Source organism: Miscanthus floridulus, chromosome 5 (genome assembly GCF_019320115.1).
Source record: "Miscanthus floridulus cultivar M001 chromosome 5, ASM1932011v1, whole genome shotgun sequence".
NCBI classification, from domain to species: Eukaryota; Viridiplantae; Streptophyta; class Magnoliopsida; order Poales; family Poaceae; genus Miscanthus; species Miscanthus floridulus.
The window spans coordinates 923,210-946,889 of NC_089584.1; the positions used below are offsets into that span (position 1 = coordinate 923,210).

The following is a 23,680-nucleotide window of genomic DNA, read 5'->3' on the forward strand; positions in this document are numbered from 1 at the left end:
AACATTTATCGACCTGACTCGATGAGATTACTACATTAATAATGCTCTCTTTTTTTTTGCTAAATCAAGCCCTAGTAAAGGAGGAGGGTTGTGTTAGGCGTGGCGAGCCAATGTAAAAACTTAGCCACTTAAATGGAGATGAAACCCGAAAGAAAATCGTTGGGGCGTAACCCTCTTAGCGACGCGCCATATCGGAACCCGGGTATGGTGTTAAATGGGCAAGGGCCGGGTCGTCACCCCCCGTGACACGCCGTGTCGTGATCTGGGCATGGTGTCAAGTAACCAAGGATTGGGTCGTCGCTTCCTTAGTGGCGCGCTACATCGGCGCCCGGGTGTAGTGAAAAATGAGCAAGGGTCTTCGCATCAGAGTCGACAGGTGCGAAGGGTAAGGAAGCTAGTCAAACCAACTAGGATCCATTTAGGTAGTTGAAATGTAGGGTCACTTACAGGTAAGTTAAGAGAATTAGTTGATACCGCGACTAGGAGGCGTGTAAATATATTATGCGTTCAAGAGACTAAATGGAAGGGTCAGAAGGCGAAGGAGGTGGACAATACATGTTTCAAGCTTTGGTATACAGGGACAGTCGCGAATAAAAATGGAGTAGGAGTTTTGATTGATAAGAGCCTCGAGAATGGTGTGGTGGGAGTGAGAAGGCAAGGAGATAGGATTATCTTAGTCAAGCTTGTCGTTGGTGATATGGTCTTGAACGTTATTAGTGCGTATGCCCCCCAAGTAGGCCTCGACGAGAGTGCTAAGAGATAGTTCTGGGAAGACTTAGATGGCCTGGTTAGAGCTATACCTAGTAGTGAGAAGCTTTTTATAGGAGGAGATCTTAATGGGCATGTAGGTACTACAAGCGCAGGTTTCGAGGCAGTTCATGGAGGTTTTGGGTATGGTAGTAGGAATCAGGAGGGGGAGGAAGCTCTAGACTTCGCGATAGCTTTTGACCTGATGATAGCCAACACTTTCTTTAGAAAGAGAGAATCTCATCTAGTGACCTTCAGTAGCGGACAACACTGTAGTCAGATTGACTTTGTCCTCGCAAGAAGAAAGGACAAACGAGCGTGCTTGGATTGCAAGGTGATACCAGAGGAGTGTGTTGTTTCTCAACATAAGCTTTTGGTGGCAGATTTTCGTTTTCAGATGCGTGCCCGTAGGGATAAACAAGCTAACATTGAAAGAACAAAGTGGTGGAAACTGAAAGGGGAGACGTCAGAGGTATTTAGGGAAAGGGTTATCAAAGGAGGCTCTTGGAAGGAAGAAGACGACATAAACAATATGTGGGACAAGATGGCAACCAACATTCGGAAGGTAGCCTCAGAGGTGTGTGGAGTAACCAAAGGAAGGGGACGTGAGGCTAAAGATACTTGGTGGTGGAACGAGGAAGTCCAAAGGGCTATTAAGGAGAAGAAAGAATGCTATAGACGCTTGTACCATGACAGGAGTGTGGACAACATAGAGAAGTATAAGGTGGCAAAGAAGACTGCAAAGCGAGCTGTAAGTGTGGCAAAGGGTAGAGCGTACGAGGATCTTTACCAACATTTGAGTACGAAGGAAGGAGAGAAGGACATTTATAGGATGGCTAGGGTTCGTGAGAGAAAGACACGGGACTTCAACCAAGTTAAGTGCATTAAGGATGAAAGGGAGCATCTCTTGGTAAAGGAGGATGAGATCCGATATCGATGGCAAGAGTATTTTGACAAATTGTTTAATGGTGAGAATATGGACATAACCTTTCAGTTGGATGACTCTTTTGATGACACCAATAGGCGCTTTGTGCGGAGAATCCAAGAATCTGAGGTCAGAGAGGCGTTGAAAAGGATGAAAGGAGGTAAGGCGATGGGACCGGATGGTATCCCAATCGAGGTGTGGAGATGCCTCGGGGACATAGCTGTAGTATGGTTAACCAAGCTGTTCAACCATATTTTTCGATCGAACAAGATGCCTGATGAGTGGAGGAGAAGTATATTGGTACCGATCTACAAGAATAAAGGAGATATTCAAAGTTGTACAAATTACCGAGGAATTAAGTTGATGAGCCATACTATGAAGCTATGGGATAGAGTTATCGAGCATCGCTTGAGAGCAATAACGCGGGTCTCTATGAACCAATTTGGTTTCATGCCCGGAAGGTCAACTATGGAAGCCATTTTCTTAATAAGACAAGTTATGGAGCGGTATAGGGAGAAGAAGAAGGACCTACACATGGTTTTTATTGACTTGGAGAAGGCTTATGATAAAATACCAAGGAATGTTATGTGGTGGGCGTTGGACAAACATAAAGTCCCAACGAAGTACGTCGGGCTCATTAAGGACATGTACAGCAATGTTGTGACTAGAGTTCGAACAAGTGATGGAGACACGGATGACTTCCCGATTAGGATAGGACTACATCAAGGATCAGCTTTGAGCCCTTATTTGTTTGCTTTAGTGATGGATGAGGTCACAAGGGACATACAAGGGGACATCCCTTGGTGTATGCTTTTCGCGGACGATGTAGTGCTAGTTGATGAAAGCCGGACAGGAGTGAATCAGAAACTGGAGTTATGGCGGGAGACTTTGGAGTCCAAAGGTTTTAGACTTAGTAGAACTAAAACTGAGTATATGAGATATGACTTCGGCACTACTACTCGGGAGGAGGAAGATGTTAGTTTGAAAGGTCAAGTAGTGCCTAGGAAGGATACCTTTCGATATTTAGGATCAATGCTACAGAGGGACGGGAATATTGATGAAGATGTTAGCCATAGAATCAAAGCAGGGTGGATGAAGTGGCGGCAAGCGTCTGGTGTCCTATGTGACAAAAGGGTACCACAGAAGCTAAAAGGCAAGTTTTATAGGACGGCGATTAGACCTGCTATGTTGTATGGTGCAGAATGTTGGCCTACGAAAAGACGACATATTCAACAGCTAAGTGTCGCGGAAATGCGTATGTTGCGTTGGATTTGCGGTCATACAAGAAGGGATCGAGTTCGGAACGATGATATACGTGAGAGATTAGGGGTAGCGCCAATTGAAGAAAAGCTTGTCCAACACCGGTTGAGATGATTTGGACATGTGCAACGAAGACCTCCAGATGCACCGGTGCGTAGTGGAATCCTAAATCAGGATAGTAACGTGAAGAGAGGCAGAGGAAGACCGAAGTTGACTTGGGTAGAGGCAATAAAAGGAGACTTGAAAGGATGGAATATACCCAAAGACTTAGCCTTAGATAGGAGTGCTTGGAAGACAGCTATTCACGTGCCTGAACCTTGATTGCTTCTGTTGGGTTTCAACTCTAGCCTACCCTAACTTGTTTGGGACTTAAAGGCTTTGTTGTTGTTGTTGTTGTTGTTGTTGCTGCTGCTAAATCAAGCCTCATCAGGCAAGTAAGTAATTGACCAAGGATTAGCAGCGGCAACTGGGGCAGTATCAAAGCAATGTTCTAACAGGGTTGATCCACAGCCAGGGTAAAAATCCGAATCACAATGGAAGGTAGGCTAACTGAGAAGGAAAAATTGAGTAATCTAATAGAGGAAAGCTGGGACCCTATTGTTCATAGGAACTGACATGATCTGTACCTAGGTCAATGCATTTTAAAAAGAACACTTAAAGGTTCTATAGGTAAGGGTTATCTAATAGTTTATTAGTTCTTGAACTGTAAAGAAATCTGAGACTGTGTTGTGAGGCACAATGGCACTCCAGCATGTAGACGTTTAAGTTTCACTTATCATCAGCTACCTGCCAGCTTTTGGCTACAACTAATCAAGCGGTATGAGTATCTGCAGAGCACGTGGGTGTATAGTTGGACTGCATTTTTACTGTTATCAAATAGGACCGTGAACTCAGGCAGCACGACGACCACACCACAAGGGCATAGGAAGGAGGTAGGAATTAGGAACTCTTGATCTAGTTCTTTTTTAACCGAAAGAGGTTAAATCCTACGCCTATGCCATCGGGCAGGTACTGTTTTAGCTTTGTGTCATAGAAGCATAGATGTGTGCACTTCTTTTTCCCAAACAATTAGGACCAGGCACTACCACAGCAGCAATAAGAAGGTTTGCTTAAAATTGGGGCACCAATAAGAAGACCAGCATTTTCTAAATTTGGATATAGGACACGGAGATGTCACACAAGGATGCCACTGAGGCAAAAAGAGTTAGTCAGGGATCATAGAAAAGCAACCGTGATGTTTAAATGCTAGATGAAATGTAAATGGAATGATCAATTGGAACCAACCAAGCTGAGATGATGGGAAAGAAACAAGAAAGAGGGAGGAGCGGTACCTGAATTTATGGCTGACAGAGAAAGGCTTAAAAGTCATAAAGTATAGAGAAGGTGGTCACCAATGCCTTCCATTTGTGTTGCAGGCTGCTTCCTTTTTAGAGGATGGAATTTGGTCAGCCCATTTTTTTTTTTGTCCTAACATAGTGAAAATTGATTTAATTACAAAATAACTGCTTCAATCTTCATGGACCAGGTCTACTGTACATAGATGAAAAGGAGCAATTGGCAAGAGGAGTCGATTACATTGGGCAACGGAAGGAAGAATGCAATCGGTAACAGTAACAGTGAGCATTCAATATATGAATCCGAAAATTAAAAGGACGAAAGAAATAAGCAAATACCTTGACATTGCAGTGGCTCTTCTAGTCAGGAAATCGCATTTCCAGAACATATCGTGGACAAATTCATGGCTGACATAATGAAAGATGACAGATGCAATTTTCGCGAATCTGAATGTAGGAACAAATGATGTTAGATGACGCCGGACTGTTGTCTACACTAATCATAAAGCAAGAAAAGAAGAAAAACAGTGGGGAAATAGGCTTTTAACGACACCAGCCAAATCTATGTTAGGAATATACGAAGAAACAGATGCTTTTTTTTGGCCAAATAACGTGCTGTGCAAGTGTGCAGAACATATTAAAACGGAATATAAGAAGCAACAGATACATCGAACGGAACATATCTGTATCGACGATTAAGATTTTAAGTCCGTTAAGTATGGGTTGACGAAAATAAGGCCAACAGGGAGCCTAAGATGAAAAAAAGAATTTCTGTGCAGAACACAAGGTAAAACCTTGGAAGTAATATGGTCATTCAGTGAAACCTAAGAGGTCCATACATCAGCATATGGGAGACGGACAAAAATAGAGAAAAATAAAACAATAGAGTAATTGGTATATCTCAGGTTGTTACTAACCTGAATTGCCTAGAAGGATTTGCAAGGATACACATGTGTTAACCAAGCACTGAAAATTCCTGTAAGGAGAAAGAAGTATAAAATATTTAACAAATAATGGGCATGAGCAAACAATGTGATCTGAACTTGATTATTAACCAAACTTATGCATGAGAACATAGAACCGTAGACAAAACCATAGATTACTAACTCTATTAAGGTGGTGCTGCCGACAATTTCTAATATACAGATGTTTACTATGTTGGTATAGTAGATCTTCTTTTGGTATACCAATCATCATAGCTCGTCATATGTTATGTAAGAACAATAGAAAAATAATCCAAAAAGGTTGTGATAATTGTAGGCAAGGAAAGAATGCACCTGAGATGGCTTTCACAGTGCCGATGCTTTATGGTCTAAATCAAATCATGGTTGTGCCATTGTAGTAGTAAATTATATATTAAACACATTTGGATTCATAATATAGATATCCTGATTCAGCAACATATCAGCTGGAAACCCACCAATCAACCTGCACGTCATGTTGCCTGCTATGGAAGGTACTGCCCTGGCTTGAAATTTGTACAGGACACGATTCTAACATTAGTAACTCTATTCAATACTGTAGTAACTTTGAAACGGTAAAATCCTAAGCATGTCTTGATGGAAAATGTACATGGAACTTACTTATGTGTCAGTAGAGGCACCAAAACACTTGAGTGACCACCTTCCACTTGCCAAAGCCCGCAGATGTTAGGGCTACATCATGCATCATTTCTGGAAAACAGTTGTGCCAATGATTTCAGCAGCAACAGGGAGCGTCTTATGAAATTTTAAGGTTGGAGCTACATACTGTAAGCGAGAAGCAAAGATGATGGAGATGGAGACAAAACAAATAGGCGCTGAATTAACCGACATAGGTTCTTTGAACAATTTTTTTTTTGAAAAATTCTATACAACTTTGCCCTGAACCGTTAGACATGATTGTACATAACTTTTGTTGAGGTAGAAAAATAAAACTATTGCTTATTGTGAGACCTGCTTCAGATAGTTAGAGTCAATAGTGCAATCGAACTAACAAACATGAAAATTATTTCCTATCAATTCAACATGCAAGTGCATTTCTCAAAGGTAATTCGTACACATCACTCAAATTTGACAAATCGATCAACATGCAGTACCAATGCTTGGATTTGAAATCATGGTTGTGCCATTGCAGCAGCAAATTATATATAAAGGTCATCAACGTCCACAATGTGGATCAAACAAGGAGACCCTTTTTTTCCAGAAGATGAAATCAATACACTAATGCTGTAAATAATGCCCGCACTTTCGACGAGCGAACTAAACCTATGATTCATGGGGAAGAGTTATTTGCTTAGCAACTATTTCTTCACATCAAATTATCAATCATCACAGGAGGCAAATTTGATATCTTTGTTTCACAAAAACTCACCCCTTTTTTTATATTCTCGAACTCATCCACATCTGCAGTAGAGAAAAGTGTAATTTAACAACGCTCTCGTTGACCGCCCATGCCGTCCCTTAGGCTTGAACCAATCAAGTATACCCCTCCCCTTGCTATTCCCTTGGGAGGATCACGGATCTATGAAGAGAAGAGATGAGACGAGAGGGTCAGATGGAGTCGAGATAGGAAGCTGAGGGCTACAGGAGGCCGATGTTGGGCGATGAGGTCGGGACCCACCGGCTCGAGGGACGGGGGAGGGGGCCGGGGCTGAGCCGCCGCAGTGTCCGCCGGCGAGGAAGAGGCCACGCGCTAGGGTTTCCTCGAGCACAGCAGCACACATGGAAGGGCCAAAACCCTAGGTCGGGTGGCCACCGCAAGGGGGTCGGAGAGGCAGGTGCGGTGCTCGCCGGCAGCGGCAACCTCGCCGGGGGCGACGACGGCGCTCCCGAGGCGTGGGGCCGAGGGCGGGGCCCGACGCGGCGCTCGGCACCGTGCGGAGGAGGAAAAGAGTTGGGATGCATAGGAAAAGAGCACGCTCCCACAACGTTGGGACGTGGCCGTCTTCCAGCTGCTCCAGATTTTTCTCCTATTATGGACTACGTCGTCAACCAGCTCGACGAACTCTATCTCTGCGAGGAGGCGCTCGTCCCGGTGTCCACCTGGAGGGGGAGCGCCCTCCACCGGCCTCAGGCCGCTCAACGTCGAGACACTCGTGCTTCGCCTCGGACTTATGCTGAGCTCAAACTCCACGACGAGTGATGTACATACTGTTCTTTACTTACTATTTAACACCTTCCGTTAATTCTCCAAAGGAACCTCGTTGTCCCCACCACGACCGTCGTGCGACCAGTTCCCCTACAGCTTCACATCCCCCTGGACGCGTGTGCGCGGGGGCTCCGAAGGATGCTGACGGCGCCCCCTCTCAAGCCCGAGTTCGTGGGGCCCGCCTCCTTCCACGACCTCATCGATGATGAGGTTGAAAACGACGGCTCCAGCATCGGCGACGTCGTGGCACCTGGCCACCCTCTGTACCGGAAGTGCGCTATGGCGGACGTCCTGGGACAGCCACCGGTGGTAGTGGAGTCTTTGCAGACTCATCCCTGCGGACCCTATGCGAAGACCCTGGCGCGTGCGTAGGAGCACGGCGAGGAGTTACGACAAAGGCAGCAGAGCCAGCCGCCACCTGCGCTGGTGCGCTCGGCGCAGCACGCTGCGCCACATGCACGTAACCCGGCAAGCGGCGCTCGGGATCGCGCCCGTCAGGTCCAGCATAACATCCTGTACGGAGGGAACGACCGCCCTCAATTTGCTCGGGCTAGCCAAAACATCACTGCCGCGGCGATGCTTCTGCGCAGCCTACCTGAGCCTGTCGACCCCCAGGAATAGATAATCCACCAGAACCTCCGGTCGCTGATGGAGACCGTCGCAATTCAGCAGGCGGAGAGCTTCGCGTCGCGACACCAGCTCGTGGCCTCTTGCCCAACCGGGGGACTAGGGCCGCACCAGTCGAATCACACCTTCCACTCACCACTGCAGTTGCCGCCCGTGGGGTAGGAAGCCACGGCTGCACCGCAGCCTGACCCGGCGCCCGCTCCACACCGACCACCTGTGCACGAACAACTCGGGACGAATCGTGACGCTCGCAGCGTCATCAACAATCGATGCCACGGCAGGCACGATGATGACGTCCATCAAGTGGCGGCGAAAACAGGCGCGCGCGGGCCCCTGGCCTAACCATCGAGGAGTGTGGGGACATACACCCTAGGCATGGTGGTCGACCAAATGACCTGGAGCCCCAACCCGGACAGCCCAGGGCCACTGGGCCTTTGGTCGTCGCATCTAGAAAGCGTTGTTCCCATAGCGCTTCCGACCGCCCACCAACATCGTCAGGTACATCGGGGAGACAAACCCTGGTATATGGCTCAAAGACTTCTAGTTCGCCTGTCGAAGCCAGAGGAGTGGATGATGACTACTTTATCATCCAGTACCTCCCCATCTACGTGGGGGAGCATGTTCGAGCATGGCTTGAATTCCTTCCACCCGACAACATCCACGACTGGGCGGAATTCAAGAGCGTCTTCGTCGGAAATTTCCAGGGGACATATGTCTGTTCTGGGAATTTCCTGGGACCTCAAGAGCTGCCAGCAGGAGCCCAACGAGTCCCTACGGGATTACATCTGTAGGTTCTCAAAGCGGTGCAACTCCCTTCCTGGTGTCGTCGACACGGACATCATAGCGCGTTCCTCTCTAGGGACAACCTGTAAGTCTTTGATCCACAAGCTCGGCTGTGTGAAGCCCCATACCACCCGCGACCTACTTGACATCGCCACAAACCACGCTTCCGGTGAGGAGGCGGTCGAGGCGGTCTTCAGCGACGGTCGGGACAGGGGCAAGGCCGAGCGCGAGGACCAAGGCAAGTGCCCCTCCACACAAAAAGGACAAGAAGAACAAGAAGGATCGGCGCCGACCGATCAGCCCAGCTTTGGTCACTGCGTCCGATCGAGCAGGCAAGCAGCCCCAGCAAGGCCTGCCCAACCACTTAGACAAGCTCATGGAGAGTCTATGCACCAACCACGTCTATCCCATCAAACACCTCTACAAGGTCTGTGAGCTCCTCAAGCGCTTCCTGTGGCAAGCCACCAAGCCAAAGGAAGGGAAAGGCAAGGAGGAGACGACCAAGAAAGGAGGCGCGGCAGGCAAGGATGAAGATGGCTTCATCAACCCCGAGGAATACCTCATGATCTTTGAGGGATCTGATACTATCCACTCTAAGCGCCAGCATAAGGTACGCTACAGAGAGACATGCGCTACCGAGTCGGCCATCCCCTCTTTCCTTAGCTGATCGGACTCTCCGATCACTTTTGATCAGAGAGACCATCCTTCCCACGTCGCCCGACCGAGCCGATACCCGCTCGTTGTCGACCCCATCATCCGCAAGAAGCGCCTCACCAAGGTGCTGATAGATGGAGGTAGCGGCCTCAACATTCTCTACGTCGACACCCTCGACACCATGCGCATCCCCCGGTCGGAGCTCCGCCCAGTGAGCTCTCCCTTCCACGACGTGATCCCAGGGACGCAGGCATACCCACTCGGGCAGATTGACCTGCCCATCACATTTGCCGATCGAGCCAACTTTCAGCTCGAAGGTCTTGACCTTTGATGTGGTGGACTTTCTAGGGTCCTACTACGCCATCTTGGGGCGGCTATGCTACGCCAAGTTCATGGCTATCCCCAACTACACCTACCTCAAGCTGAAGATACTGGGGCCAAACGACATCATCACCATAGGTAGCACCTTCTCGCACGCCTACACGTGCGACCGCGAGCATTACGAGCTTGCCACTACCGTCATCAACTCAACCGAGCTCCCGGAGCTCGAGAATTCGGCGACTCCAGCAGTCCCTAACTGCAATGAGCTGACCTCCTCAAGTGCCTTCCATCTGACTGAGGAAACCAAGGCGGTGGGGATTGACCCCACCGACCCGACCAAGATGGTGCGGATCGGAACCAAGCTCCGAACCAAATAGGAAAGTGAGCTCGCCGACTTTCTATGCGCAAATCATGATGTCTTCGTGTGGAAGCCTTCTAACATGCTAGGCATACCGAGGGAGGTCGCCGAGCATGCACTACGCGTCGTCCCTGGGATCAAAGCCCACCAAGCAACGCCTGCATCGCTTTGATGACGAGAGGCGTAGGGCCATAGGCGAGGAGATCGCCAAACTTCTGGCAGCTGGATTCATCAAAGAGGTATACTACTCCAACTGACTAGCTAATCCTATTCTTGTGAAAAAGAAGAATGTGAAATGGAGAATGTGTGTTGACTATACCGGTCTCAACAAGGCGTGTCCAAAGGACTATTTTTCTTTGCCACGCATAGACCAGATAGTCGACTCCACCTCAGGATGCGAAATCCTCTCCTTTCTGAATGCCTACTCAGGCTACCACCATATCATGATAACCTGACTGAAAACTAAAAATAAAAAAAATCATTTAACTAAAAATAAAAGAGACAATGAAATAAAATAGTGAAACTAAAAAAAGTATACACAATGAAATAGTAAAACATAAAAATGAAACTAAAAATGACAACTATAAACTAAAATTATAAAACTAAAACTAAAAGGAGCACAGAAACTGATATGTGCACACACCGAGGAGCGCAACCTGGATCCAAATAGTTTTTGCGTAACGGATTTTCTACACAGGATAAGTTAGGCCGTCGGTCCATAGCCCCATATATAGGAGCTTCTACGTTGTATTTACGTGGGCTGACGAACGTACACGTGCATGGGTATGCAGGCCAAGGCCACCAGGCCACTCGCGTGTAAGTCGCGTAGCGCGACCGCAAGGTGACCGTGCTCATCAATTCTTGTCATTTCCAGGTGACCGTTTATATGGCTTCTTGTCATTCTGCTAGCACGGCTTTCTTGGCACTCCGTGGCCTATGTTGTTTTAAATCGTCCAACACATCGGGGCTGATTTAATTTCGCAAGCTATAACTCACGGATTTCAGGTATTTTCGGCATTCTAGGAATGGTCGAGCGCCAGGCATTCTAGGGCCACTGGCTGACATAACAGTTTTGACGCATGTTGGTCGCTCCAAGACCCTGTTTTCTATGTCCAATTTTCTTGTTTCTATCATGTTTTCTGAGCTACTCCCTCTGTCACTGAAAAATAGTCATTCTCGCTTGCCCAAAAATTCAACAACTTTTAACTTTGACCAAATATGTTTTACAAAATATTAATATTTATGGTACATAATTAGTATCATTAGGTAGACTGTTGAATATACTTTCATAATAAATTTATTTAGAGATATAAATGTTGCACGATATTTTCTATAAATCTAGTCAAAGTTGAGAAAGTTTGAACCAGCACGATTCCCATAGCGACACTTTTTTAGGGACGGATGGAGTAGCACTGATAATATGGATTATATAGTGGTGAAACAAAGAGTGGGAGACGGAAAGAAAAGGAGATATGGTGGAGCCCACAAATGTGGAACTCTGTTTCTAAAATGTTGTTGTTTTAATTTGGTCCAATGTGAATGATTTCTATCTTTAACCATCAATTTATAGAAATGAGTGTAATTTATCAATATAAGATTTATCATAAGAAATATAATTTGTATGTCGTAAAACTACTCGCTTCATCCAAAAAGAATGGTTTGAACTAAGCGGAACGTTCTTAACTTTGACTAATTAAATTTATAGATAAAAGTATTATCATTTGTATCTCTAAATATATTTATTATAAAAATTTATTCTATGATTAATCTAATAAGATTGATTAGAGAGAATTACATTTTTTCAGAGGGGCTACATCTATGAATTTATGGTGAAAGGTAAAATACTTGTCATAGAACAAAATTTGAACCATAGCCTTTTAGAAACGAAAGGAGTAGCTCTTGATGAAGCACTACTGTCACTTTTCTGATAGAAAGTTGTCATGGATTCCATTATGGAGATATATGTGATAATTAACTGTTGGAGAAGGCATGAAGAGAGGGGGAGCTTGCAATTTTTTCATTAGCAGGGGAGGAGTAGCTCCACACAATGCGAAGTTGGGACTTGGTGGGAGGCAAGGCTAGCACTTCCATTAGAGTCGTCCCTATTGCTGGATCGCCTGCCGTCGTCGCGGGACCGTGAGCGTGGACTCGCCTGCTGCCATTCCTATCTGTCCTACTAGCTCTATCATCTCAGTCATCATCAATCATCCTATGACCTATTATTTCTATATATCATTTGGTCAATTATTCAGGTCGTTGGTTTGAACAATGTGACACGGTGTTCTTACTTACTACTCCAGCTTGTTAACTACTGGGGGGACAGCAGGGGTAGCTTTTCTTGTATTGTGGACCACCAATATTTCTACTTTCTGATATCAGCGCGCTTCCCGGTCGATCGCCACCTCTTTCCTTTCGGAGCTGTTCCTTTGATCCCAGAACCATGGGCATTGGGAGGGACCTCAAATCCCCTTCAATCCCTTTGATTTCTAGAACAACTGAACAAAGCCTTCTGGTGAGTTGATAAAATGCTTTAAGAGTGGAAGAATTACTATCTCCGAATACAATTATTATGAGATTTAATTAATTTCTCCAGGAGACATAAGTTTTAGAAACTCCTGTTTAGTACCTATAACTAATCAAAATTACTTCTCTTTCCGCTTCCCTCTTTGTTCATTTTGAACGCAATTCTTATTTTATCTGGCTGTGATTGAACTTATCGATCATTATATATGTTTTTTTCCATCTACATATATATAGTATTTTTTTCTAGTGCATCTTGTGTGGAGTTGTAAAAATTAGAGGCTTAGTTTTGATGAAACAGGAGGGGTTTTAACCCCTACTGGAAAAATAAGAGGCTTAGTTGAGGCCTCCAATTAGTAACAAGATATAAAAAAAAACCAAAGAAAAATAGTTTGTTATGTTGGCCGGCAGGCAAATACCAAACGTGTGAGGATCTACCTCCACAGGTAAAAGGAATTGAACTAAGGAAGATGCTATATATTCACATCGCTCTCACCCTCAGGAGTCGTCGTCTCACTCGGCGTGTGGCCTCATTTGAAGCCACCCGCGATGTTCGTTTGTTTATAACATATAACAACTTAGTACTCCATCTGCTATGACCTATAGCTACCTCTGGATTTTTCTCTTTTTTTTCAAACTTTTCAGTCTGATTTCCTCTACCAGCTAGTTGCTAGTTATGGTATAGTACATTAATTTTATATTATTCGGCAGATATATCAAGAGATGGACATGCACATGTTCCTGAACGAAGAAGCAATGTTGTGGCTAAGATCAGAAGAGCGACTGCATACATATATACCGGTCGGCGGTCGCTGTCCATCAGGTGTGTTGTTTTCTGCAGAGATATGATCATATTATATATTTGATTTGATTTGATTGGATAACAGGGTGCTATCATTGAATTTAGAGGAACGAAGGGTGTTTCCTACATGGAAGTATCATGTAATTAATAATATATATAATCGCAGCTGCAGGGTTAATCAGTTTGGATAAACTGGCGGGTCCCGTCCCGTCCCATATCATGTGCTGTAGTACCTGTAGTCGTATATGGAATTGAACTGACGAAGGTGAGGAGAGGTTTGTGATGACCAAACAAGTGTGAGAAATCAGAAAAGGTCTGCTGGCAGAGATCATGCAGACTTTCATACCTAGACAGGGACATGGGATTCAGCTGTGGTATATACGTATAGTAGCCGGTTCGGGTACGTATTCGTTCATCAAAGGATTTTATTATTAACTGCACAGTGCAAAATGATGCCCGAGTAATGAAGTAGACCAGCTAGCAATTATATATAAGCGGATTTGGATGCAACTGTAATGCACGGTTTGTTTCATGTTAATCTGTATAGCTAGGGATAAATAATATATAATTTACTTGCACTACATACATATAGCTTCATCATCATGTGCATCAGTTATATAGGTTGATGCTTATTATTAGGCCATTTCATTATGTACCATCGTCATAGGTAGCTATACATGCTTGATGCTTGAAAGGAAAAAGAAAAAAGTAGCTATATATATATATATATATATATATATATATATATATATATATATATATATATATATATATGCTTCAAAAAGAAGAAATCAGACATAAATCGGACAGGGTCTCCAGCTAGCACATTGTTGTTCGTTGTTGGACATGAGATAGAGAGTTTTAGTTGCTCAATTATTGCTTTATTACCAGGTCATGCATGGTCTTGAACGAGGTAATGCAAAACAAGTAGGTCCGTCCACGCGCAGGTGGTTCCCACGTGTTGGGCGAGCAAGGGGAGGATACACACATACAGACAAATTAAGAAACAAAAAGGAAGGATCCTACTATACGCTAGCTATCAATGCAATGCAATGCGCAATGCGTCAATGGGAAACGAATACTTGGGGGCCGGGGAAGAATGCAACTCGTTTTCATCCCATGGGAAATACATATACCAAACTTTTCAGACGAAGTCATACCGTGCGTAACTCTGCAACAACGACCCATAATATGCACTGCTGCACACGTATCTTTCAGATAGCTAGCTAATAGCTAGTACCTGTCGCCTGCTAATTTGCAATATTACCGCAGTATATCCGTGTCCGATCCTGCAGCTACCATGCATTATTCAGAGTGATGAGTCAATATAATGTTTCTAATAATATAAGTTACAGGCTATCTAGAGGATTTGAACGTAACCAACGCATACTAGCTTCATCTGCCATTTATCGTTTGTTCTTCTTGCGTCCTGTACTGTGGACGATTGCACAGGTCAGGACTGAGCTAGCTAGCTAGCTAAGAGAATGAGAGATCCTCGATCATTCGCGGAAAAGACAAGTGTCTGTCCTTGTTCAGTACTTGCCGCCCGGCATGCTATGCTAGTTTTTTTTTCCTCAATACTAATAAGAAGGCTTCAAATTAGCCGCCAACTAAAGCATGCATGGCAATGTATATGGCATATATGTTGGTGCATCTTGCGTTCCATTGTTAATACCGAAACAAGCATGCGTTGTTTGTTGTAATTATTTTTTCTTGTTCTGTTTTGCTTGTCTAATAAAAATTCGGCAAATCTCTTGCCGCCTTTCTAAAAAAAATTTTGCACTGTAAAGTTTTTTTTTTCTTTTTGACGTAATATATAATGGAAAATAGCATTATATATATATATATATATATATATATATATATATATATATATATATATATATATATATATATATATATATATATATATATATATATATATATATATATATATATATATATATATATATATATATATATATATATATATATATCGGCCTCGCTGTGCACACACTTAGGGTCCGTTCGGTTGATCAGGAATGCACCAGGAATTATTCCAACCGCTCAAAACTTATATAAGTTTGACAACCAATCCAGGCAGGAATGAATCTAGGGCTACTAACCGAACGAGCCCTTAGGGGGCGTGAAACGGCCAGGAAATCAGGAATCATTCCCACGCTATGTAAAGTAACGAAGGAACTCGATCCGTGGCTGGGAATTATTCTCACGTAACCGAACGAAGCCTTATTAGGTTCCTCCTATACTCAGGTTCAGCATCCTGCATTCCATTATTGTTACTATTCAGTGTGTCTAACTGACGACCTTTTGCATGCATGCAGCTGAGGATCGGATGAATGCGTGTATGCGGTGTGTCATGCATGCATAGCCACTGGAGGTATACTACACTACTATACTAGTACCTCAGCTTGTTCTGTATCTCCTCAGCTGGAAATACCATACAGGAGGGGAGATTCCTAAAGTGTATAGACGTCCGTCGTTACGAATGCCATATATACCAGCATGCATCAGGAGCTCCTCAAGGTATCTATATGCCATCTCACGTCCTCACTGCATGCCTATAGTAATGGCGAGGACCTGTCTCATTAGTAGTATATATATATACCAATAAGGACCAAATGACAAGATCGTTACTACTCGCTCCGTTCTGAATGGTAAATTGTTACGAGTTACGACATTTCTAGGTACGCATATACATTATGTCTAAGTAACCAAAATGATTTACAATTTGAAATAGAGGGAGTACCTTTTAAACATTTTTTAAATGATGAAGCACATCAGATTGATGTCTCAAAATGAAAGCACATCATATTTATTTAGAATAAACATTTTTTGTGCTAATAGCAAAAATAAATCAATTGCACTAGTATCATACGCCCCATGCCCCCCCCCCCCCCCCCCCCCCCCCATTTCAAACTATAGCACTTTATCTTTGTCCTAAGTTAAACTTATTTTTAATATTGTCCAAGTTTGTAGAAAAATATAATATTAACATCTACAGTACTAAATAAATACACTGCCAAGACATATTTGATGCCGGATTTAATGAAACTAATTTGATATTGTAGATGTGGGTGTATACTTTCTAAAAATTTGGCAGAATTAATTAGATAAGTTTGACTTAGAACAAAACCATACACTATCAAGACAGTCGATACAGTGGGTTTAATGAAATTAATTTGATATTGTAGATGTGGGTGTATATTTTTTTCTAAAAATTTGGCAGAACTAACTAGAGAAGTTTGACTTAGAACAAAATTATACACTGTCAAGACATGTTCAATACGGTGGATTTAATGAAACTAATTTGGTATTGTAGATGTGGGTGTATATTTTTGTAAAAATTTGGGAGAGTTAATTAGATAATTTTGACTTATCAGAACAAAACTAAGGCAACTTACGATTTGGAACCGATCGAGGTAGTACTAATTTGCTTGGTGGAATTCCCGGCCATCTGTATATGATATACGTGATCCGATGAGATTAAGACCTGAGACCAATCCGGTAGTCTTCTGTATTTAAAAGACCGAGAGGGCTTTGTTTGCGTCGTCTCTACGGAATACACGTTGATGCCATGTCGGATCTTTCTCTGCTAGCTAACAACCGATCTGATGTTGTGGGGATCACTCTGTACAGTGACAGTCCAAAATCAACAAAACAAAGCATTGTTTTTGTCGCCGGTGCTAATTGTTTGTAGTTCATATATGCATGTATTCTAGCTGCGAGTAATTACCTGTTAATTTAGTCATCACCAAGCTAGCTACAGCACTACTACTCTATGGAGTGCTAGAGAAAATGCCTGCTGGGAACATTATTTGAAGGCCTGTGGGCATATGTATTTTATGCAAATACCAAGGTTTCATTAGTGTAGCGAATTTATGGTTTGATGCTTATGTTTTAATGAAAATTTCTAGAATTATTTGTTTGCTAATGCGCCTTGAGGGAATTAATCATACTCGATGCAGGTCAATCAACCATGGCCAACCATCAGGGACATAAAGTGTGTTGATGCTAAAACACGCCATTACACAAGCACGCCCATGTGGACTCACAAAGGTGCACCTCATAGCGCTTCTACAGAAACCAGTTTTGACAAAAAAAAAAAAACCAAAGAGAGATCACACTACTGGACTCGCATGCTTTGCCGAGGGCAAAGGACTAGAAACCCTCGGCAAAGGCTTTGCCGAGGGCTGCCCTCGGCAAAGACCCCTCGGGGAATTTTTAGACGGCGAAGGGGTCTTTGCCGAGGGCCCTTTATCGGGCACTCGGCAAAGCCTTTGCCGAGGGCCAGGACGGCCCTCGGCAAAGAAAAGAAGCCGTCACGCGCCGGCGCCGTTGGCGGTTTCTTTGCCGAGGGCCGACCCTCGGCAAAGAAATGGTTTTTTATTTTTGAATTTTTTTTGCCGAGGGCCGGCCCTCGGAAAATAATTTTTTTATTTTTTTTAAACCTTTGCCGAGGGCCTCCTCCCTGGCCCTCGGCAAAGAAATTTTCAGGATTTTTCCCAAAAAAATCTTTGCCGAGGGCTATTGCCAGGGCCCTCGGCAAAGGTTTTTTTTTAAAAAAAATATTGTTTGCTGAGGGCCGGCCTTCGGCAAAGAAATAGTTTTTTTTTTGAATTTTTTTTTTAAAAACCTTTGCCGAGGGCCTGCTCCCTGGCCCTCGGCAAATAAATTTTCAGGATTTTTCCAAAAAAATCTTTGCTGAGGGCTATTGCTAGGGCCCTCGGCAAAGGACCCTTCTTTGCCGAGGGCCTTGGTCATTGCCCTCGGCAAAGAGGCAGAAATTTAATTTTTTTTTGTTTTTTGCATTCCATCGACACAAGCATTTCATATATATACATATATATATCAACCATCACATATATATATATCACACAGAACCCATTTTCTCACAATATATCACAACCATAATTGTGAACCACAAATCACAATATATTACAACGACAAGTCACATGTTCATCATCATTCACATGTTTATTACGACAAGTTCATAAAATCCAAGCACAAGTCAGAACCATAAACCACAAATATTACAACACTCCACAGCAACCTTCACAAACAGCAGATGAAAGGTCATAGGTCCTCTTTAGGTGATGTGATGCAATTAACCTGCAAGAACAATTTCAAATTAGACAATGGCACTGTATTCTTTCAGCAGTATGTAACACACATGACTACACAAATATATGTACCAAATCTTTTATTCGTATTGGAATGTTTCCGCAATAAACTTGTAAGGACATGCCAATTAGCAAAGGCCTACATCAAGGAAAAAAAAGGAAAAATCCAAGATATATTCATGTACACCACTGCCAATTATGGGGGTCACCACCCTAGAATCCCGACGCGGCCACACGAGTGGGGGCGAGCGGCCATCACCAAAAATTCACTCCGTAGTCTTTGCTTATCTAACTAAAAAGCCTTCATGTATGAAAAGACAAATAAGATTTCTTTTTCGTAGGCATAGGTCACTAAAAATTAAGCCGAAGAGCACAGCTGCAACAACATATCCACAACATTCCTTCCACAATGGTGGCAAGCCTAAAAGGTCAGGTGATGTCTGCGAGGTGAATTAGGCTCGTATAGGATCTATATTTATATAAGGAAAAAGTTGGCATGAGTTCAGTGCTGATCGCCTGGGAGGGACCCCGTCAGGCGGCCAGCTAGCTAGAGCACATTCAATTGTTGTTTCGACAAAGCAAGAACAACAAATAGGAGATTGGAAGAGATTATGGCTTGAGAGGTTAAGCATGTAAATCGTATTGTTTTTTGACCGATTGTGTGTCCTTAAGCATGTAAATCGTATAGTTCTTGCCCTGTTAGGATCAGAAACTCTTACAAATTTTGTGTTACAACAGAACTATTAACTGAGTTTAGGTTGTCAATACCAGCTTGGCCGGTTTCCACAAGTGTGGATCTTCCTGAAGCCATAATTCTTATCTAGACTCCAAATTAGACGTTCCACGTATGCATTTCGATCGTCTCGATGAGATCTACTCAATGGTGAAGTACAATTGTTGATTGACTAAGTCTTCAAAAATGGGAAACCAACTATTCTGATTTTCCAGAACATTCAAGGTTGGTTAACTTTGGGTCTGAATATATGCCCTCTGTTTTTTTTTTTACAAACTATTAACTCCTAAACTAGAATTGGTTAAGGGTCATGCATGATTAATTATAATTCATCGTCCATATTTGTTCTAAGGGCGATAATCATCTCATCAGCCAGAACATCTGATCAAGCTTCAATAGATGCACAAACAACTTGTTTTGGTGGTCTCTATACTTGCTTGGTAGAAATAGACTTTGATGGAATCACCTCTACTTGTTTCTCCATTTATCTTCCCTTGTGCATTCACTACAATCTTCTTTTTTTCTTCTTTTTTGTATGAGATAAGCCTAAGGGGCACCACCTTGGTTGTATATATACCTAAACACCTCTTTGTTGCACAAGCTTCTCACTCCTTTTGTATCAGCAAATGCAATCATATGTCCAGACTATTGTCAACAACAATCAGTCATGGCGATGAAGAATTATAGTTTGAGTATGCAAATAGGATATTGAATAAGATATTACTTCATATGTATACTACTATATATAATCCCAAGGTGAGTAGTCGCAAGGATATGACTAATTGGATGGAGCAATTGGCCCGGAGAAGAATAAGTTGCAGTGGCATGATTACCTAGCTAGTGGTTGATGACCCAATTCTCTTCATGTCTTGATGGTCACTTTGAGTTCTTCTTGGCCAATTCATTTGCTTCTAAATATCTCATTTATTCTTGTATTTTGCAAAAAGTTCTACGAAGCTTGGCTTTATTTTCCTTAACCATTTTAGAAACTATAAGTTTGTTGTATCCAAACACCTAGCTAGCAGATTTTAGAAACTGAAGTATTTTGCAAAATCATATATAGTATTTATCCAATACTCTAAAAATTAATAGTTTGGATCCAAACGGGGCCTTAACCTTTACGGTAACTCGAGATATGATGGTTCGACGAGATGAGCATGCCGTTGAGGCGAGGTGGCCACAATCTTGCTATCTATCTATAGGCTCCGTTCGCTGGTCTGAAACTTGGCTGAAACTGGCTGAAAAACAATATTCTGGCTGAATTGTTTTGAGAGAAAAATACTGTTCCGGCTGAAAAAAAGAAGCCGAACAAACCGAATATGGGATAAGCCGAACAGGGCCATATCATATCTTGTTGAGAGGTTGTTGAGACCATGCATGCATGGATGCATGATGTATCATCAAGCATCTTGAGCTTCAGGTGCGGATCGTCTGCACACACCGTTGTTCTCTTCGATGAGATGGAAACTTGTTTAAATTTACACACAGAGTACGGCGTTGTCACACATTAACACATACTTAAATATATATAAGTAAATATACTTACATGTATATATATTTGTGGGCGACGTCCGTACTGTTAGCGCGGCACATAGGAACCGGGGGTAGCGAACCAGCTTTTATGGAAAGCTGACGGACGGTTGGGCATCAGCAAAATTGGATCTGCTACTGCTTGCGATAGACGCAGAGAAGCGTAAGGCCATGTACAGCGCAGAGACGATGTTTGAATAGGCGCTTAAAAAAAGAAACTAATTTGTTTTTGTACAAGCGTCCCAACCTACAATGGAATAAGCTAGTCAACTTTCGGTGCTAATCTAGACTGTAACTATTGATTTTCGGACTTAATCGAGCAGAAGCGCCGGCCGCTTAACTTGGCAGCGGACGCAAACTCAAGCGCCCTGCGAGCCTCCACCAAAAAGCCAAAACCGCATGCAAGCGCCCGCGCCGTAGGTGTCCTTAAGATACTATTTCTCCCAAGTCCGAGAACCGATCCATCATGAAATGGATCCGATCCGATCCTTTATCGGCACCCGGCCGGCCGATCGATGATGGATGTGCACGTGTATATGTTGCCCGGCCCGGCCGGTAACGTATGTGGTAGGAATCTTGGCGACACACGCCACGGGCAGGCCTATAGCCCTATATATATCACTTCCTCTTAGCTTACTGAGCTCAAAAAGGTTGCAGCTAGCTTGTAGCTAGTCCTATAGAAAGGTAGATATATTATATAGATAGTTATATGGAAGGCGCAGCAGGAGGAGGTTCGTCGTTGGTGTTCCGCGGGTGCCATCTGCCGCCGGGCTTCCGATTCCAGCCCACGGACCAGGAGATCATCGTGTGCTACCTGAAGAAGAAGATCGCCGGCACCGCCGCCTCCGTCACCTCCATCATCGCCGACGTCGACATCTACAAGTTCGACCCATGGGACCTCCCCGGTGAGTCCAGTCGTCCTCTAGTAGCTCGTTAATCACCTTGTCGCTCCTGCTACACGTACCTAGCTGCTCCAGCATCCAATTCCAATCCATGCCGTGCCGGCCGCATCATCTTAATTAACTTCCATATATATCCTCGATCTATCGCATATGTATCCGCCGTCAGTGAGTAGATCATTCAATTCGCCTGTCATTTCGTTCGGGGTTCGCCCGTGAAATTAGCTAGCTAGACGATCGATGCACACTCGAGATATATATCCTTTATTTATTATTCCTTTAATATTCGACGATAGATCTGGATCTTATGGAAATTTCTCGCCCTCGTCAAGCAAAGCTAGAGCTAGCTATAGGTGTAGGTACGGCACCGGTGGTGGTCGTTGAGAACAAGGGAAGTACTCTAGCTGCTAGCTAGCACTGGCAGCGTCTCCTTCTCTTTGTCTTGTCCGCTAGATACAAACTATGCACGGACAGGGCTAGCTTATTGCTTGTTTGATACTATATACGTACACAAGATAATACGATGACTTTTATTTCGATGCGTGCATTAGTACAGCGTGTGTGGACTGATGGTGGTGCACGCACGAGATCAACTTTAATAACCGTCGTCCATATATATATATGCTGCATGCATGCATGCAGACAAGGCCATGTTCGGCGAGGGCGAGTGGTTCTTCTTCAGCCCTCGTGACCGCAAGTACCCCAACGGCGCCCGCCCCAACCGCACGGCGGGCTCCGGCTACTGGAAGGCCACCGGCACCGACAAGCCCATCCTGGCGGCCGGCGGCGCGCACTGCCTGGGCGTCAAGAAGGCGCTCGTCTTCTACCAGGGGCGCTCCCCGAAGGGAAGCAAGACGGAGTGGGTCATGCACGAGTACCGCCTCCTCGACACCGACGCCGCCGCGGTGGTCGCCAGGCCCACCGTCGCCAACTCCATGAGGGTATGTACGTGTGTGTAACTATGCACTGCCACTACTACCTGACTACCAGCGTCGTACGTATCACTCATCTTCATGCATATGCATGGTGAGTGCAGCTTGACGACTGGGTCCTCTGCCGCGTCCGCAAGAAGGGCGTCTCCTTGGGCCCGGCGGACATGGACGATACTTCCGAGGGAATAACAACGACGACGACCCGCGCCGCCGTTCCGGCCAACGACACCGACTACCACCACGCCCAGCTGGAGATGGCCACAGCAACTCAGAGGGAGGTACTGCGACATCATCAGGTGCCCGACGCCGGGACCGGCGGCGGCTTTGGCGACGTCGTCATCGACTGGAACAACAACGACGACGACGGAGGAGACGACCTGCTGCAGTACCTTATGGCCAGCGGCGGGCTCGGCGGGTCCCCGTCCGCCCACCATATGCATCATGAACAGGGGCACGGGCACGGGCACGGCGGCATGCCCGGCGCCGCCAGCGCCGCGCCGCCGCACACCCAGCATCACCATGGGCTGGTCTCCGTGCTGGAGTCCATCAAGAGGAACCTGTCGTTCCAGGCCATCGACGAGCTCTACCTCCTCCAGCCCAGCGCCAAGCGTGCCAACTACATGACGACGATGCTCAGCAGGGGCGACGACGACGACCACCACCAACACAGCATGTCGTCGCCCACATGTTTCTCCATATCCGACACCGACGAGGTGTTCTAGCTAGCTAAGCTAGCTTCCTAGCTACTCCTTGGGTCGTCCTGGCCTGTCTACCCCATGCTCGCTCCACTCCACTCCACCCCATCATGCATCCATGCTGGAGGCGGCCTACGTTCGTTGACTTGACGCTCGCGCGCTACCTAGCTGCTGCCATTTCACGTACGTTGCCATCGATCCGACGTGTCAACTACTCCGGATCGGATCTTAATGATTAGTTATAGCCTGTTGTTACTTCAGAGTATATATATATATATATATGTACTATAAACTGGTACATATATATGCAC

General features: G+C 44.6%; 1 protein-coding gene and 1 long non-coding RNA gene across 2 annotated transcripts; one reads left to right on the forward strand and one right to left on the reverse strand.

Annotated features, from left to right (window-relative positions):
• Positions 1 to 3,560: 3,560 nt before the first annotated feature.
• On the reverse strand, positions 3,561 to 7,339 carry LOC136553234 (uncharacterized). The gene is made up of 6 exons (XR_010783087.1): positions 6,868 to 7,339; positions 6,619 to 6,768; positions 5,850 to 5,939; positions 5,184 to 5,734; positions 4,606 to 4,713; positions 3,561 to 4,462 (listed from the first exon to the last, which is right to left on the reverse strand). It is a non-coding gene; the product is annotated as an uncharacterized lncRNA (long non-coding RNA).
• A 14,213-nt stretch (positions 7,340 to 21,552) lies between these two features.
• Positions 21,553 to 23,396, forward strand: LOC136451237 (protein ATAF2-like). The gene is made up of 3 exons (XM_066451961.1): positions 21,553 to 21,748; positions 22,385 to 22,683; positions 22,779 to 23,396. Exons 1-3 carry the CDS (start codon positions 21,553 to 21,555, stop codon positions 23,394 to 23,396), a joined length of 1,113 nt encoding a protein of 370 aa, XP_066308058.1.
• The last annotated feature ends 284 nt before the right edge of the window (positions 23,397 to 23,680 follow it).

Bases quoted from the DNA above. Each gene is read 5' to 3' on its own strand.
- LOC136451237 (XM_066451961.1), top strand. From the start codon at position 21,553: ATGGAAGGCGCAGCAGGAGGAGGTTCGTCGTTGGTGTTCCGCGGGTGC. The intron at 21,749-22,384 runs GTGAGTCCAGTC...GCATGCATGCAG, and splicing joins CGACCCATGGGACCTCCCCG to ACAAGGCCATGTTCGGCGAG. The intron at 22,684-22,778 runs GTATGTACGTGT...TGGTGAGTGCAG, and splicing joins CCGTCGCCAACTCCATGAGG to CTTGACGACTGGGTCCTCTG.